This window comes from Erythrolamprus reginae, chromosome 3 (assembly GCF_031021105.1).
Source record: "Erythrolamprus reginae isolate rEryReg1 chromosome 3, rEryReg1.hap1, whole genome shotgun sequence".
Lineage (NCBI taxonomy): Eukaryota > Metazoa > Chordata > Lepidosauria > Squamata > Dipsadidae > Erythrolamprus > Erythrolamprus reginae.
Window position 1 is genome coordinate 235,555,345 of NC_091952.1, and position 17,863 is coordinate 235,573,207.

The 17,863-nt window shown below is 37.6% G+C and overlaps 1 protein-coding gene across 1 annotated transcript in view; it reads right to left on the reverse strand.

Annotated features, from left to right (window-relative positions):
* The window catches only part of CSMD3 (CUB and Sushi multiple domains 3), a 615,639-nt gene that overhangs the window by 276,912 nt on the left and 320,864 nt on the right, over window positions 1-17,863 (reverse strand). Inside the window, 3 exon segments of the mRNA XM_070748648.1 lie at window positions 1,497-1,684; window positions 9,917-10,055; window positions 16,778-16,972. Coding sequence (XP_070604749.1) covers window positions 1,497-1,684; window positions 9,917-10,055; window positions 16,778-16,972 — 522 coding nt within the window.

Genomic DNA, 17,863 nt, shown 5'->3' on the forward strand with positions numbered 1-17,863 from the left:
GAATGAATAAATAAATAAATAAATAAATGAAGCAGCCTAGAACTAAGGAGAAATTTCCTAACAGTGAGAACAATAAACTAGTAGAACGATTTGCCTCCAGAAGTTGAGGGTTCTATGGAATTTTAAAGCAGAGATTGGACAAACATTTGTTTGAAATGGTATAAGTCCATCTTGGTGAACCTATGGCACGCATGCCACAGGTGGACCTCAGAGTCTTCTCTTTGGGCCCACAAGCCGTCGCCCTGTCAACTCCATTGTGCATGTTTGCGTGCATCTCACTGGCCAACTGGTTTTCAGGTCTCTGCCATGCATCCATGGGGAACATATTGCAGGTGAGGGGTGGGGGGGTCACATGTTAATGTGGTGGGGACAGGGGAGCACAGCATACATGCATGCACAGGGGGACAAGGGGACTGAGCAGGTGCACATGCATGGGGTTGAGCTGCATATGGGAAGGTCATGTGCACATTGCATTATGGGTCCGCATACACATGCATACTTTCAGCACCCAATGACAAAAAAGTTAGCCATCACTGGAATAGGATTTCCTGATTGAGGGAAACTTTCAAGGTCTTTCCCAACTCTGTTATTTTGTTATTCTATTAAATGAGACATTTAACTCCATATAGATAGTCATTTACTTATGCGCACATTTAGGATACTGTCACTGGAGTCCTGTATCATTACTGGGCTAATATACAGCAAACCAGAAGCTCAGCATCCATCTTAAAGGTTACAGGGCAAGAAACAAACTTTCATATTTATAATTAGTATATACAGTGGTACCTCTACTTAAAAACGCCTCTACTTAAAAACTTTTCTAGATAAGAACCGAGTGTTCAAGATTTTTTTGTCTCTTCTTAAGAACCATTTTCTACTTAAGAACCCAAGCCTGGAAAAATTTCCCAGGAAATTTGAGAGCGGCATGAAAGCCCGGCCAGTTTCCTGCCATCCTGGTCATCTCGGATTTTTCTGGGCTGCCAGAAGAACCTATTGGTGGCAGTTAAAGAGGCTTTGGCAGTCCAGGGTGAATTTTCCTTTCTCTGGGCGCTTGGAGAGGGAATAAACTTGTGCCAGCACCCATTGAAAAGAAACGCTCTCTTCGCTCTGGGCAGCGACTGTCTTCCTCCTCTTCTTCCTCATCCTCCTCCCACCCAAATTTTAAGCTTTTATTTCTTTCCTAATGAGTTTGCACGCATTATTTGCTTTTGCATTGATTCCTATGGGGAAAAATTGCTTCTACTTACAAACTTTTCTAGTTAAGAACCTGGTCACGGAACAAATTAAGTTCTTAAGTATAGGTACCACTGTATATTAGTAATAGGTTCCAAATATCACTGTTTTGTGTAGAGCTCGTGGCCACAGCCTGTGAGCATCAAGGAGAAAGTAGTAGCTAAGATCATGAAATATGTTTATACCAGTATTTATTTTATGTAGTCAGGGAACAATAATACACAGTACGTTTGCCAAAGAATATGGACAAAAAAATTACTTACTTTCATAGTGGATTTTGAATCCATTATTAGATCGACTGTTATCTGTTGTAAATAAGAGATAAATGAAATTGCTGCTACTGAATAAAAATTGAGGGACTTGTGTACCATTGTAAGACCCAAGAAGTGGTGACAAAAGATTTGGTCCATCATGTACTTCAAGAACATCATAATTGAGTTCTGTCTGGAATCTAAGTTGGAGAAGCACAGAGAGACATAAAATATAATCAAAGACTGCATGCTCAGAAAATTGTTACTCTTACGGTTTGCAAAAAAATCTTATTTTCTAGGTCCTTCAAAATCCTATTCCAATTACATTTTTCAAATACTAATGATGAGCAGAGTGTATATTGTATTCCACCACTGCTTTAAAACCAAGGCAGATATTACTATAGCATGTCTCAGAAATCCATATGTTTCTGAAAATCTTTAAACACAGGCATTTTGCTTCTTAAGTATGCAATACATACTTCTATAATGGTAATCTTCAGTTGCTAGAGTTATAACCCTTTATGCTGTTTTAGAAGTGTATAGTGAAGGAAGTCATGTGGTGAAACTTGCAAGGGTTTTCCCAATCTAGGAGTTCCTCCAAGCTTGGAGGAAAAATCCTAGGTGCAGGGGAAATATTCCCAACTGAAATAACTACATTTACAGATCATCCTTTTTCAGGTATTTGTTTAAGCACATAATTTTAATAAACATTTTCCTTGAAATAATTTGCCTAAAGTATAAGGGTGGTGTCCCAAAAGGTGCTTTTTCAAGAGGCAACTGGACTTTCTTGTATTTCTTTGAAGATGTTTCGCTTCTCATCCAAGAAGCTTCTTCAGGTCTAACTGGATGGTGGGGAATGGAAGGATATATATATATTCCTTGCAGACAGCTGGTCATTTGCATTCTTTTATAGAGTCATTGAGTTCACTTGGGAGTTTGTCTCTTTTCTCAGAGTCACGTCTTGCCTCTTGGAAAGCACCTTTGGGACACACTGCTCAGTTAAGCACGTATACTTCAAAAGTATGTTATGACATCCTAGGCCTCTGGGTGGGGCTCGACTAGTAACTACAGTAGAGTCTCGGTTATCTGTTCTTTGGATATATGACACTCTGAATTATCTGACGTCATGGCTGCTTGAGGGCGTGACTGTGCCCCCCCAGACACCCTACCAAACATGACAGCCATGACAGGGAAACAAGTTGGGAGGATGGAAATGAGCTAGAGAGAGAGAGAGAGATAGAGAGCTAGGGACAGAAGCAGTACAGTAGAGTCTGGATTATCCAACATTTCGGCTATCCGACTATCAGTCCGCCCGTTTATGTCAGATAACTGAGTTTATGCCTGTTTATGTCAGATAACTCTACTGTAATGCCAGATCCTGCAACTGGCAGCTTTGATACAGTTGTAAATAATAATAATAGTAACAGTAGTCAGGTTACATGGGTGTAATGTTACTGCCTATGCTGCTGCATTCTGCAACAGCACAGCTTCTGCATGGTCTCCAAGTACATTTCCACATGGAGTGCATATCAAACTCTAATTGGGAACTGGGAGCTCGGTGACTCATGAGGTTAGAACACTGGGTTGATGGTTGTCAGCCTTGTGTCCAAGACCCTGGAGTGGGGCAGGATGAGCTCGTGTCACATGCTTCAGCTTCCACCAACCCTGCAGTTTGAATTCAGGTGACCACAAGTAGATCAATGGATAACACTTTGGTGGGCAACTTCACATAGATGAGAAAAGAACACCCAATGGACATCCTCCAGGGAGAAGTTATATCACCAGCAAATCCTTTCACCATGGAAGTATTAGTTTCAGGAACTAACTAAATCATGAGTGACTATGAGCAGCATAGTCTGCGGAGAGGGGCGGCATACAAATTTAATAAATAAAATAAATAAATAAATATCCCAATCTAAGAATGAGCACAACTTGCAGATAAGATATCTCTTCTAATCACAATTGCTACATGCTCATGAAGAAGCAGTACAGAAAAAACATCAAGATTGCAGATCAAACCTAACTTACCGTTTTCTAAATCACTCAAAGATTATATTCTGAGTTTCAAATACTTTATAAACTTTTTTTTGAAAAACCACATTAAAATAATAATAATAATAATAATAATAATAATAGTAATAATAATAATAATTTATTAGATTTGTATGCCGCCCCTCTCCGAAGACTCGGGGAGGCTCACAACAATCGATAAAACAATATTGTACAGGCACAAATCTAATATTAAGAAAAAACTAAAAACCCTATCAATTTAAAAAACCAAACAACACATACATACCAAACATAAATTATAATAAGCCTGGGGGAAAGGTGTCTCAAATCCCCCATGCCTGGCGGTATAGATGGGTCTTAAGTAGTTTAGAAAGTACTTGAAAGTTCTTTGTATTGAATTATGACAATATTTTTTTCAATGCAGCTGGTCTTTAATGTGCAATCTGTCCTCTTGAACTTTGTTTACTGAAGCTGAAACTGAGTATCTTGTTTTTATAGAGAACACTGGATGAATTATTAAATCGGGCACGACTGAATAGCAATTTTCTCCACTCCCCCACGCTCACTAAGAAACAAACACTCAAATTGGGGGAAAAAACATTATCAATGCTAACTGTTCTGCGAAGAGAAATATTTTCAACGTATTGTCTAAGGCAAATTACATTTCAAAGAGTAATGCATATATCTGATTCTGCAAATGATTTCTTGAAAATTGATTCAATATATTAATTGTCAAATGCATATATGCCTCTTCACTAAATGAGATTTCATGATGATAATGAAACGTACTTTAGTTGTAAAGAAGCATAATCCCACGTTTAAACTCTTTCGCAGATGTAGCAAAAAAGAAGTCAGTATCTAAGCAACTAAGAAAATCCAAAGAACATTAAGCTTACCTGTAATCAGATTTGAAATATACAGCACAATATTATTCTGGGAAATGAATTAATGGTTTCATGAGCAAGATCCAAGATCATTAGTCTAATGCAGTACTTAACAATATGCTGATTAACTGCTGGCATTTAAACTGTAATAATTATGTTTCAATTGTCACGCTAAGAAAAAAAATACTAATTCATATTCCCTTCTCTAGTTGTTTCCAGTGTTTGTGATAATAAATCAATCTGTAACATTTAATAGATCATGTCATCACTTTTCCAATTTAAGTAAAAAGGGAAACATATTCTCTAAAGTTATGGAACTTAGTGCCTTATTTAGGATCAGTTGCACGAATTTTCAACTTGTAAAGTAGCTTTGAAAATGGATGTCAGACCTTCTACAAATAAATGAATATGTAAATTAGCTTTTATTCAAATATGGGGGGGGGGGGGGTTTAGAATTTGGCTAACCTGGATCAGTTTGTCAAATACTTAATATCAAAAGCAGGCATCTGCCTAGGTAGTTTAGCACCATTAAGAGAATAAACAATATAGTGAAGCAGTCATTTAAGATAAATTTCCAGAAAGAATGGTGCTTTTTGAGAAATATGTCAGTACGACAAAATTTGTATTATTTTACCTTCTCAATTCAGAGAAGGAAAGAAAAAAATGCTAAAGTAAGAACTACCTTTAAACTTTTAAAATCTTGTTCATTCATCCTGTATGGATGTTTTCGGTGTTCCATAGGTATCTGAGAATAGACACTGAGGCTATATCAAGTACAGCAAGAATAAAAACAAATGTGTGTTCTATTTTGTATACTACTGATATTGTTTACTCTATGTAGTACATCACATGATATTTTGTAGAGGAAACAGATAGTTCAAGAAAGATTGTTTTCTATCAAACATTTGAGCTATGATTAGGAGTAGCCATAGTTTGGGTGGTTTATTGTTGCTATGTTTTTATTCCCTTGTAATGTGGTGAGAGTCTTTGAATTGTGATAGGCTTTTATATACTGTATTATCTATAAAATAAACTAACTTGGTGAACTACAATTTCTGTGAATTTATTTATTATGGAAAAGTCCCATAAGAAAATTTTGTTTGCAAATGTCAAAGTAAACTATTTACTTCTTAGACTTTTCAGTGTTTAGGATTAAGGAAGTTTTAGCACGTGTAAAGGAAATATATTATAAGCCAATATTCCCTTTTATACGAGAAAAGTAGAACAGGGTGGGGCAATCTGTAATTCTCACAAGGGTCCTACCTTTTCTTTTCATTTCTTTAAAAAAAATAAGAATAGGAATGTGTTGGGGAAGCTTCAAGTCTCCATCACCACCTAGTCCACTGATGGTGAACCTATGGCATGTATGCCACAGGTGGCATGTGGAACCATATCTGAGGGCATGTGAGGCACTGCTCTATGTCAGCTCCAGAGGACCAGCTGATTTCTGGCCTTATTTTTTTTGCCATTTTCACTCTCCCCATGGTGAAAGCTACTTGTGTGCTCAACCCCAGCCTCCTTTTTGCTGTGTTCAGGAACTTCTATGGCTTCGGACAGTTATAGCCAAGCCTCTCTCTCAGTCTATTTCTTCTGCAGCAGGGAAGGCTATCCTGAAGGTCTGTGTAGCCAATAAAAGAGCTCCAGATGGATCTGTAGCTCTGTTATCGGCTGCAGAAAAAATTTCCTGACTGCAGAAGAAATGGGCCAAGGTATGCAAGGCCTTTTTGCAAGTATCTGAACGTAAGTAGTAGGGCAGCCCCACTTCCCTTCATTTCCAATTGGCCAATCGGGGAGAGCAAAAAACAGCATGTGCGAGGGGGGCAGCGAGGTGGGTTGTGCACATGCGCAGGGCATTGCATTATGAATGTGGGCAGGAGCGTGCATGCTACTGTGCACATGTGCACCCTTTTGGCACCGGAGCTGAAAAAGATTCACCATCAATGACCTAGTCAAAAGCAGATGCATAGTTTGTGATACCAGTACATTACAAGTTGTGCTGACTAGCTATCAAAGAGTATAGTGGGAAAGTTGAATCTCAAAGCATTCCCTATGTATACATTTGAGAAACATAGGCTTAGAAAAATAAAAAAAGGGGGGGGAGAATAGCGATCAAAATATAGATTTTCCTCTTTTAGTATTTCTGTGCTTTCCATCTTTTTTCAACATAAGTCTTTCAGAATTATGCTTCGAAAGTGACTGAGAAAAGCAACAGTAATAGCAGTAGCAACAACAAAACAACAATACAGTGATCCCTCGATTATCGCGAGGGTTACGTTCCAAGACCTCTCGCGATAATCGATTTTCCACGGTATAGTGGTGCGGAAGTAAAAACACCATCTGCGCATGCGCACCCATTTTTCCATGGCCGCGCATGCGCAGATGGTGGAGGCGGGGAGCGACGAGAGTGCGGAAGCCGACAGATTGCTTTGAATGCCGGCTGCCCCCGCCCCCCCCAGCACCCACCCACCCGCCGTTCGCCGCCCGCCCGCCCGGCTACTCGCTCGCCGCTTGCCCGTTCACCCACCCGGCCGCTCGCCCGCCCGTTCACCTGCCCACCCGCCGTTTGCCGCTCGCCTGTTCACCCGCCCGGCCGGCCGCCATTTGCCGCTCGAGAGCAAGAGGGGGAGAGATAGAGAAAGAGAGAGAAGGAAAGAAAGAGATGAGAGAGGGAGGAAGAGAGTGTGAGAGAGGAAGAAGCAAGATAGAGAAAGAGAGAGAGAAAGAAAGATGAGAAAGGAAGGAAGACAGTGAGAGAGAGGAAGAAAGAGAGAGAGAGAAGAGTGGAAGGAAGAGAGAGAGAAATGATAGAAAAAAGGAAAGAAAGAGAAAGAGACAGAGAAGTGACTCTTGGTGATGACGTATGACGTCATTGGGTGGGAAAAACCGTGGTATAGCAAAAAAACCGTGGAGCATTTTTTAATTAATATTTTTTGAAAAACCGTGGTATAGCGTTTCGCGATAATCGAGATCGCGAAAATCGAGGGATCACTGTAATTCCAAAACATCTGGAAAGCCACTTGAACACCACTGCCATTGACAAAAATCAGCACCAGTCATTTGCAAATGGCAGTTTTACTTGGAACAGTTTACATCAGTGATGGGTTCCTACCGATGCGATCCAGAGCACCGCACCAATAGGAAGCCACTGATGACACAATTTTGGGCAATTATTTTCCAGCGCCTCCATGTCAGAAGAGGTCCTCCCACCTGTACTCATCTTAACGCCAACCTTTATTCTTCATCCAAAGCACAGCTGAGAAGCTCCTGAAATCAGGATGTATGCGCATGTGCGGATGTGCACCGGTAGCAAAATTCAACTGGAACCTGCCCCTAGTCTACATCCCATAATAATACCTTTAATACCATCAAACAGCAACACCTATCTATCATAGGTCCTTGACAAATCCCATCTAAACACTTGTTAATCCACACATACATCTAAACAAGTTATTTAAAAAAATAATTGCAACTATTATAACATGTTTTAAAAGATACATTTAATGTAACCCACAATTTTATATATTGTATCTTATATTGTGCTAGGTCTTCTCAAGCATTTAAGATGTCTAGATTCTTTTTTCACACATAGAAAGAGTCATAGTCCATTGTATTGATCTTCTAATGACCCATAAGCTACTTATGGTAATTTCACAAATAGTAGATAATCAGAAAGATAATTTCTTTGTATCTTTCAGCAAATACCATTGAAATACACAATATTTTTATCAATGGATGGACTATGAAGCCATCATGACTAATTAGTAATCATCAGGATATTGGAGGTATCACAAAGGAAAGCAGTGTTCTGGATCTACACACCTAAATTGTCTGTTTGTTTATTTTTTGTTTGTTTATTCATCCATTCATCCATCAAATTTAGAGACCACCGATCATACTCACATTGGGCAGTACACAGTTCAAAATCCAAAAACAGTATAAAAATTAAATGTTTAAATAAAAGGAGGCAAGTCCCATTGGGAGGCCTAGTTTGTAATTATTATGATGTCTTAGACAAGCAAAACAGTATAAGCAATTTTTTTAAAAAAAAAATTAAAACAAAAAACAAATCTTGAAGAAAGAGACATTTTTCTAAACATATACATGTATATATGTATCAGTGGTGAAATTACAAAATTTTCTCAATTGGTTCTGATTGATGGGTTTCCCTGACCTTCTCCTGTCAGTTTCTGTTGTTTATTGACTTGATTCAGTGTATATGGCTGCATTCCACATAACAGTTAAGTATAGCAATTAACTGAAGGGAAAGAGAGAGAGGAAAAAACCCACCTCTCTTGCACTTTATTTTTAACCGATTCTCCGAACTGCCTAAGTAATTTACTAACAATTTAGGTGAAGCAGTAAGAAGCAGCTTTATTTCACCTGTTATGTATTCTTTCCTGACATTACAAAACCTCAATAGAAGAAGCCTTTACTATAATCTAATATCCTATATATATATATGTGTGTGTACATTCCAATTGTATCACTATCATTAAAGTATGTTACAGAATAAGAACATAAGAAGAGCCACACTGAATCAGGCCAAAGCCCATCGAGTCCAGCATTCTGTGTCACACAGTGGCCCACCAATTGTCCATGGGGATCTTGAGCAGAAAGAGAAGGCAAAACTCTCCCTTTCCCCTGACCCCCAACAAATGGTACTCAAGGGAATCCTGCCTGCTTCAACCAACATAGAGGCGGCACATGGACATCCATTTCAACAATTCACTTGGCATCCATGAATCTGTCTAATCCTCCCTTGAAGCTATCAAGGCTGACAGCTGTCACGACCTCTTCTGGAAGTGAATTCTGGAAAAATAGTGGGGAATTCACACAGAACTTTCAGAACCTCAATGTTCCATCACTTTGAGCTTACAAATAGTAGCAAACACTCCATCTTCATCAAACCCTTAAATCATGCAATTAAATATCCTCTATCACTGAATCCATTCCATATTAATGTTATACATTCAATGACCCAGACACCTCTACAAGTTTTTAGTGCAGTATAAATAAAAGAAAACATGATTAACAAAAATTGGCTTCTGCTACAAAATCAATAATAATAAAAGCTTTTAATTAGCTCCGGTTTCAACAGACAAGATGTTTTTACCGGAGCATCTGGGGGGGAGGGGGGAGGGGGGGAGAAATGTAATAGACATTATTAAGCATTGCATTCTTTGCAAAAAAGTCTCTTAAATTTATGCAACTATGTCAATTTTCATCACTGTGTAATGATATAATTGCATGAATAACCCATTTAGACTATTTGTACAATGCGGTCACAAATCATGAAAAATCACTGTAAACATCCTGATTTGTCTCATCGGTAATGATGTCATGACAAAAAGGAACATACATCAGTGAAAAAGACTTTTGGATTTAATGGACATTCAGAAGCAATGGACACTTCCCTCCTACCCTGAGGGTCCATTAAATCAAGGTTTTATTTTTCTGCTGTAATCTCCTGGCCATCAGTTAAAACTTAAAAAAGAGGGGGAAAAACATAAGGAGGAAAAAGAAAGCTTTTGTCAAGACCTTTCAAATGTAATTTTGATAGAGTGTCCTGGTTCTGCTTCAATCACCCACTCACAATTCAGGGAGTCTTTATAATAGCCAGGCCAGCCTGGAGAAAGGATGACTCCACTGGGGGCTGCAAAATGTCCACCACATGGAGCTATAAAGAAGAAAACAACAAGTTGTTATTGTCAGGCTAGAACAGTCATCATGCTCAGATTTCTGAAATAAAAGGAAATCTGTAGAAAGAAGGAACTAGTTTATCTTCAGAACTTTGAGTCAAAGTGAAGCATAAATCGAACAGTCAGAAATTGGTACTGCAATCCGATATAATAGAATGAGTCCCTAGTTCAGATTTTACCACTCTCATCCACTCACCAATTCAATTGAGAGCAAGGTAGAATTTGTATTAATTTATTTAAATTGGCTTTTAAAGCATGGCCCTACCACTCAAGGATGTGTGCAACTTTTAAAAAAATGTTTCTATGTGATTAAGAGGATAATCAGAATTGCAGAAAAAACAATTGCTGCCAATCTGCCTTCCATTTAGGACCTGTATACTGCACGAGTCAAAAAGAGGGCGGCTAAAATATTTACTGACCCCTCACATCCTGGACACAAATTGTTTCAACTCCTACCCTCAAAACGTCGCTACAGAGCACTGCACACCAAGACAACTAGACACAAGAACAGTTTTTCCCCCGAACGCCATCACTCTACTAAACAAATAATTCCCTCAACACTGTCAGACTTTCTACTAAATCTGCACTTCTATTCTACTAGTTTTTCTCATCATTCCTATCACCCATTTCCTCCCATGTTGACTGTATGATTGTAACTTGTTGTGTATATCCTAAGATTTTTATTAATATTGCTTCTTCATTGCTTATTTGACCCCTATAACAATCATTAAGTTTTGTACCACATGATTCTTGACAAATGTATATTTTATTTTATGTACGTTGAGAGCATATGCACCAAGACAAATTCCTTGTGTGTCCAATCACACTTGGCCAATAAAAATTCTATTCTATTCTATTCTATTCTATTCTATTCTAAAAGGAAGGCATAATTGAGAAACAGGAGTGAGAATGAAATATGGTCCTACCCTACTATCGCTACAGCAATGTTTCTCAAATAGTGGGGGGTTACGGAGCAATGCCAGGGGGGTACGTGACTCCGGAGAATGTGCTTTTTTTGCCACAGGGAGGAGGGTTTTTTCCACCGAACAAAAGCACACAGCTCAGAGTAGGAGATATGAAGTGCATATAACAAACTCTTAAGAGACACACTGGAAAAATATTGAACAGGGATGAAAAGAAAGGATGAGAGAGATGGAGATAATGAGTCAAATGTAAGTCTCCGGAAAACTAAGAGGAGGAAATATGAAGTGTATGTAGTTCTTGGTTTCACAGTGACTATGGTGGGAGATGAGGAAAGATCGGTATGGTTACTGTGTCTAAAAATGTTGGTAGCAGACAGCATGAAGCCAAACAAATTAAGGCATCACTTAATGCCGGAGCACTTTGCGATCCAAGCTCTCCCGGAAGAGTTAACCCAAGCCTCTTGGACTCAACCCAGCAGGAAATTACACCCCAATCACGCTGATAAGCCACTTGAGGGTTTTTTCAGTGAAAACGTGCTAAATATTGCAAAAAAATCATCCCGGCAGAAAGTTAGGGGGCGTGAAACATAGAAACATAGAAGTCTGACGGCAGAAAAATACCTCATGGTCCATCTAGTCTGCCCTTATACTATTTTCTGTATTTTATCTTAGGATGGATATATGTTTATCCCAGGCATGTTTAAATTCAGTTACTGTGGATTTATCTACCATGTCTGCTGGAAGTTTGTTCCAAGGATCTACTACTCTTTCAGTAAAATAATATTTTCTCATGTTGCTTTTGATCTTTCCCCCAACTAACTTCAGATTGTGTCCCCTTGTTCTTGTGTTCACTTTCCTATTAAAAACACTTCCCTCCTGAACCTTATTTAACCCTTTAATATATTTAAATGTTTCGATCATGTCCCCCCTTTTCCTTCTGTCCTCCAGACTATACAGATTGAGTTCATTAAGTCTTTCCTGATACGTTTTATGCTTAAGACCTTCCACCATTCTTGTAGCCCGTCTTTGAACCCGTGAAATGTTTACTTCTTCATAGTGGGGGTTTAACAAAAAAATAATTGAGAAACACTGCAATATCTTTTCTCAATACCTCCTTCCCATGATTGGGTTGTTGTTCATTTTTAGGGGGAAGATTATTTTATATATATATATATATCCCATCACAAAGAAACAAGCTACACAGGCAATGCACTTGTCTAAATAAGTCATTAAATTACTATTTTGCAGTATGGGAATATTAACACTGAATGCTCTTACGTGGTTATTACAAAGACTATTCAAACTGTTATCTAAAAGCTGTGGCACGCACAACCAGTAAATCTGATGAAAGCTGTGTTGTGTTATTGCAATTTCTATGCGTGCCATGATGTCACATTTAAAGTGACTGCTTTCATCAACATGCCCGTTCTTAAAAAACTGCTCTTAAAAATTATCTCAATCTGTTGAAGCAAAGTATGCAGATAAAATATTTAAAATGCTAAACTGTACAGTGCATTGTACATACTCCAACCCATTCACATACATCTTCCTTCCTAAAATTGACTCTTTTCACATATCCTGGGATTCATCATACCCTGTCTGAAGTGAAACTGAAAATAATTCATACTTTACAGCAATGGAGAAAAACTTTATCATTCTATCAGGAGCCCTATTTAGTTTCATTAAGCCTGAACATGGATTCTCCCCCTCCTATCACTCCCACCCACAGCAAAGAACAGCTAATTTCTCTAAGGGGATGTGAGTGACTCAACAGCAGGTTCTTGTGAAAAAATTTGATAGATGAATGGATTCTCAAATGGCAATAGCTCCTTTATGTATTTACAATATTACACATTAGCAATTTTTGAAAAAAAATCAGTAGAGAAATCTACTTGAGTAAAAGTAAAGTATGTACTTGTACTTGTTCTTTTATATTTTATATATATCTTATATATTTCTATGAATCTATGGAAATTTTAAATCATCCAGGTCATGGTTGTTCCAAAGATGCTTTTCCAAAAGGCAACTTGACTTTCTTCCTTTTTTTCCTTGAAAACCGAAGAAGCTTCTTGGATGAGAAGCAAAACATTTTTGAAGAAGGAAGAGAAGAAGTTTGGTTGTCTTTTGGAAAAGCACCTTTGGGACATTTCCATGAAGAAGCTGGGCAAGGTAGTTTGTTGTCAGTGTGCCTGGTGGGTCATAGTAGCAATCTACTATTTATATGCCCCATAACTGGTCTTGAGTGCCAAACTGACTTCAATATTGAAGAATATGAAATAGAGTAAAGTTTGAACAATATTGCATTAAGGATTTCTTAATGTCTTCTCAATTACTCCTATTCATCTTTATTAGGTGATGTTGTGAACTCTGAAGATGACAAGAGCCTGATGGATTGCATCCTATAATTGAGGAGTCAACAGTCTGTTAGTCACTGGAAATAATAGGTCAAAATCAGCAACGAGTGGCAATTTTGAGAACAAGGGGATGAATTCTGAATTTGGGAATCAGTTAAAGCTTAGAATGTGTCATCAGCTAACAAAAGCTTAGCAACAGGGAGCATCGTATTTCCTTGAGTGAAATCAGTGCCATCTTTTCTAATATTGAAAAGGCCTAAAACTCAATGGTCTTCTCTGATGGTTAGAAATGGTTAGAAGATCTGTTTTGTAACCATTGATTCTTGGTTTCTCCTTAATCCTTGCTCTGCGAACAGTTATTTGGCTTATGAATATTATCTTATCTTTTTATATTTATTTACCATATTTTTGGAGTATAAGATGCACCAGAGTATAAGACACACCTTAGTTTTTCGGGAAGAAAATAGGGAAAAAATAATTTGAGTACCAGGATATTCATCTGACTAGTCCTTAGTCTGGTCAACTTCAACACATCCCAGTGGAGGCAGTGGCGGCGGCAGTGGCGGCGGCAGTGGCCTGGGGCATGGATGTGATATTCCCAGTGCTGCTGCTCCTCAAAGGGAAGCCTCCGGAGCTGCCTCAGCAGTTGCCCCTGCCACCTCCACTGCTGTCTCCGCTGGGACCCGCTAACTCAGCGGCATGCCCATCTTGTCCCTGCCACCCGGAGGCCCCATGCAGCCACCTGGAATGTGACGCTTTGCTGCGGGTGCGGAGTGGAGACTCCGGGAGCCCCTTGTAAGGATTCCCCAAGAGAGAGAGATGGAGGCAGAGAGAGGGTGGAAGTGAGGGACAATGTATGCATGCGGGGAATCCTCCTTGCAAGAGGCTATGCTCAATACCAGGTAAAGCCCCAGTCCGCAAAAGGTGAACTGTGAAGTGGCGAGGGATCACTGTACTTCTAATTGAGAAACAGCAGGCAATACCTGTAATTTATACCCTGGGCCCACAGGGACTTAATCAATTATAATATTTGAAAAATCTCACCCAAATATGAATATTCTAAATTTATTTATTTATTTATTTATTTATTTATTAGATTTGTATGCTGCCCCTCTCCGTAGACTCGGGGCGGCTCACAACAATAACAAGAACAATGTAAAAAACAAATCTAATAGTTTAAAAAACACTAAAAACCCCATTATTAAAAGCAAACACACACACAAACATTCCATGTATAAACTGTATAGGCCCGGGGGAGATGTGTCAGTTACCCCATGCCTGACGACAGAGATGGGTCTTAAGAACTTTACGAAAGGCAAGGAGGGTGGGGGCAACTCTGATATCTGGGAGGAGTTGGTTCCAAAGGGTCGGGGCCGCCACAGAGAAGGCTCTTCCCCTGGGTCCCGCCAAACGACATTGTTTAGTTGACGGGACCCGGAGAAGGCCAACTCTGTGGGACCTAAGCTAACCTAAATTTCCCATCAAAACAGTTGGAGGTAAACAGTTATATTCTTTCAAAAATGTTATTACTATATTTCTCAAATCCATACCTTCTGCTTATTTTCATTTCTTTTTTAAATGCTAAAATGCTGCAGTTGTTTCCTAGTACGGAAACTGTTCCAGCCCTTTGGATTACTCTTTTCTGCACCTTTCCTTTTAATATTGTTGTGAAATGTTATCAAAACTGTATACAATCTTCCAAGAGTGAATGAAACATGAATTTTCTATCATTATTATTAAGGTAACATTTTTTTCTTCCCCCTTGTGACTAAACAGCTTCATTCAACTATCTAGGAATATTCTAAAACCTGGAATATTTTTTTCCTCTAATATTCCTTATTTATACTATTATTATGATTTTTTTCTGTTTTAATTATTTAAACACCATTATGCAAAGGCATAATTTCTTTTTTTGTTTGTTTTTGTCTCCCCAAACTAAGGTACATCTTATACTCCAGTGCATCTTATATTCCGAAAAATATGGTAGATAGATTTTAGAAAACCAGCAGTTTCTATCTGAATGTTTGAAAACCTTTCATTTAGATAAAATCAGACCTGTCACTATATATACCCAAATAGCATAGGATATTATTTTACTTGCATTTAATTGATTAAACATGCTATAATGATAATTTTGAATGTTATCAATGTTTCACTGAAGTTTATCTGAAGCAGAAATAGTTTTTGCAAGAGTGAACATTCCTGAAATCCTATCAAAACACAATTGTTCAAGTACCACAATCTTAATAACATAAAATTACATTTACCATTGTATTAAAAATAGTACTTAATGTAGAAAAATAATTCTTAACATGATAATATGTTATTTGCTTATCAAATAAGAAATGGAGCTACGGTAGAAATATCTGTTGTATATTCCTAGGAAATGAAATTTTAAAATGTCGTAAATAATTATTTAAAGCAAGAAGTTTCTATTATCCTTCAAAACGATAAAAGCCAAAACAAAACATTACTGTTATATTACATTGACCATGGTAGGGTGTATTACTAAATTAATTGAATGATTGACCAGAGCATTAATGGAGCACTGCTTTAATTTTAATGCTACATTAAAAAAAAATAAGCTAAAAGTAAGTTACTAAAAACTTCAAGAAATTTTAAAAATAAAGTAACAGTTTATCAGTACCAGCTGATAAACATTTTTTTATGTTTAAAGAAGAGTGTTTGATTCAGCTTAGTTATGTAACTGATAACAATAAAATATTGATATATTACCTGAAAGAATGTAGGAAGTTATGGTGTTTTGACATTGCAGTGTAAAAATATTTGAGGCTTTATATATATATAAAGCCTCAAATATTTTTACACTGCAATGTCTATTATAATGCACTATACACTGCAATATACAGGCATCTGTATGTATACACATATATATTATTGACCCTGTAATCCATTACAATTAGGGTGACTGAATGGAGCTGAGGATTTACAGGACAGATGCCCTTCCTGACACCTACACAGAGCCTGCAGCAGATATTATCTCTTTGCCTCCAAAAGAGAAATATTTGCAACTACCTAGAATTGAACTCAGTCTCCTGATTGCAAGACAAGAGCTCCAGTTCTAGGCCATCACACCAGTCATTGTAAAAATATTTGAATATTTTAGGAAAAATAGATTTAGGGACCTAGAAGTTTTACATATGACAATGAGCAAGCTGCTTTACTTTAGAAATATGGAATCTGAACAAACATATGAAAAAAAGATCAGGATGTATTTAGCTTCCTGGGCCAAATATTTAATATATGCAATATTTAATAACTTAGATTATCATCTGATATAATCATATTGCAAATATCAATATCGTCATCAAAAAAAGATAGCTGTGAAATTTACCTAGTAATTACAGATTAAGAACTAATATACAATATTACATAAAAACTATAAAAAAAGGTTACAAATACCTCCACACTTAGGGATAGGTCCACTCCACATGACTTTACCATCCATCAAAACACAAGTAATAGTTTCAGTTCCTTGAGTTTTAATAAAACCGTCTTCACAAATCACAGAGATAGAACTTCCCAGTTGAAAATTGTCTCCAAACCGACGTGCATTGATTGGTATACCAGGATCTGGGCATTCATTATGACCGAATGCTTTAAAACACAAAGAAGATAAGGAAGGAATAGAACAATGAGTTAAAAATCAGTTAGATTTCAAAGTTCTTTCAGATTTTATATACAGTGTTCCCTCAATTTTTGTGGGTTTGAACTTCGCGAAATGTGTATACCACGGTTTTTCAAAAATATTAATTAAAAAATACTTTGCGGTGTTTTCTCCTATACCACGGTTTTTCCAGCCCGATGATGTCATATGTCATTGCCAAACTTTCGTCTGCCTTTAAAAAACATTTTTTTAAATAAACTTTAATAAATAAACATGGTGAGTAATAATCTAAATGGTTGTTAAGGGAGTGGGAAATTGTAATTTAGGAGTTTAAAGTGTTAAGGGAAGGCTTGGGATACTGTTCATAGCCAAAAATAGTGTATTTACTTCCGCATCTCTACTTCGCGGAAATTCGACTTTTGCGGGCGGTCTCGGAACGCATCTCCCGCGAAAATCGAGGGAACACTGTATTGCAATTGTTTTCCTGATCTCTAAATTAACTAGTGCCGATACTACCATACATATACTATATTCTATAATATATAATCCCCCCGATTATATTTGTTGCATTAGTTCTGCACTAGTTGATGAATAGTTTCAAACATTGCTTTAACAGTTTTTTCCTAATTTTACATTTCAGTTTCATTTCTCCTCCACTAAAGAAGTGAACTATAAAATTCAAAGAGGGGCCCTTGATTTTAAATTCAAGTAGTGCAAACAAGGTTGATTGATTTTATAATTAAAATCACTTTTATATTCTTCTTTCTTTGTGAGAATGACACTTCAGATGATTGATAAATAGATAGATAGATAGATAGATAGATAGATAGATAGATAGATAGATGGATGGATGGATGGATGGATGGATGGATGGATGGATG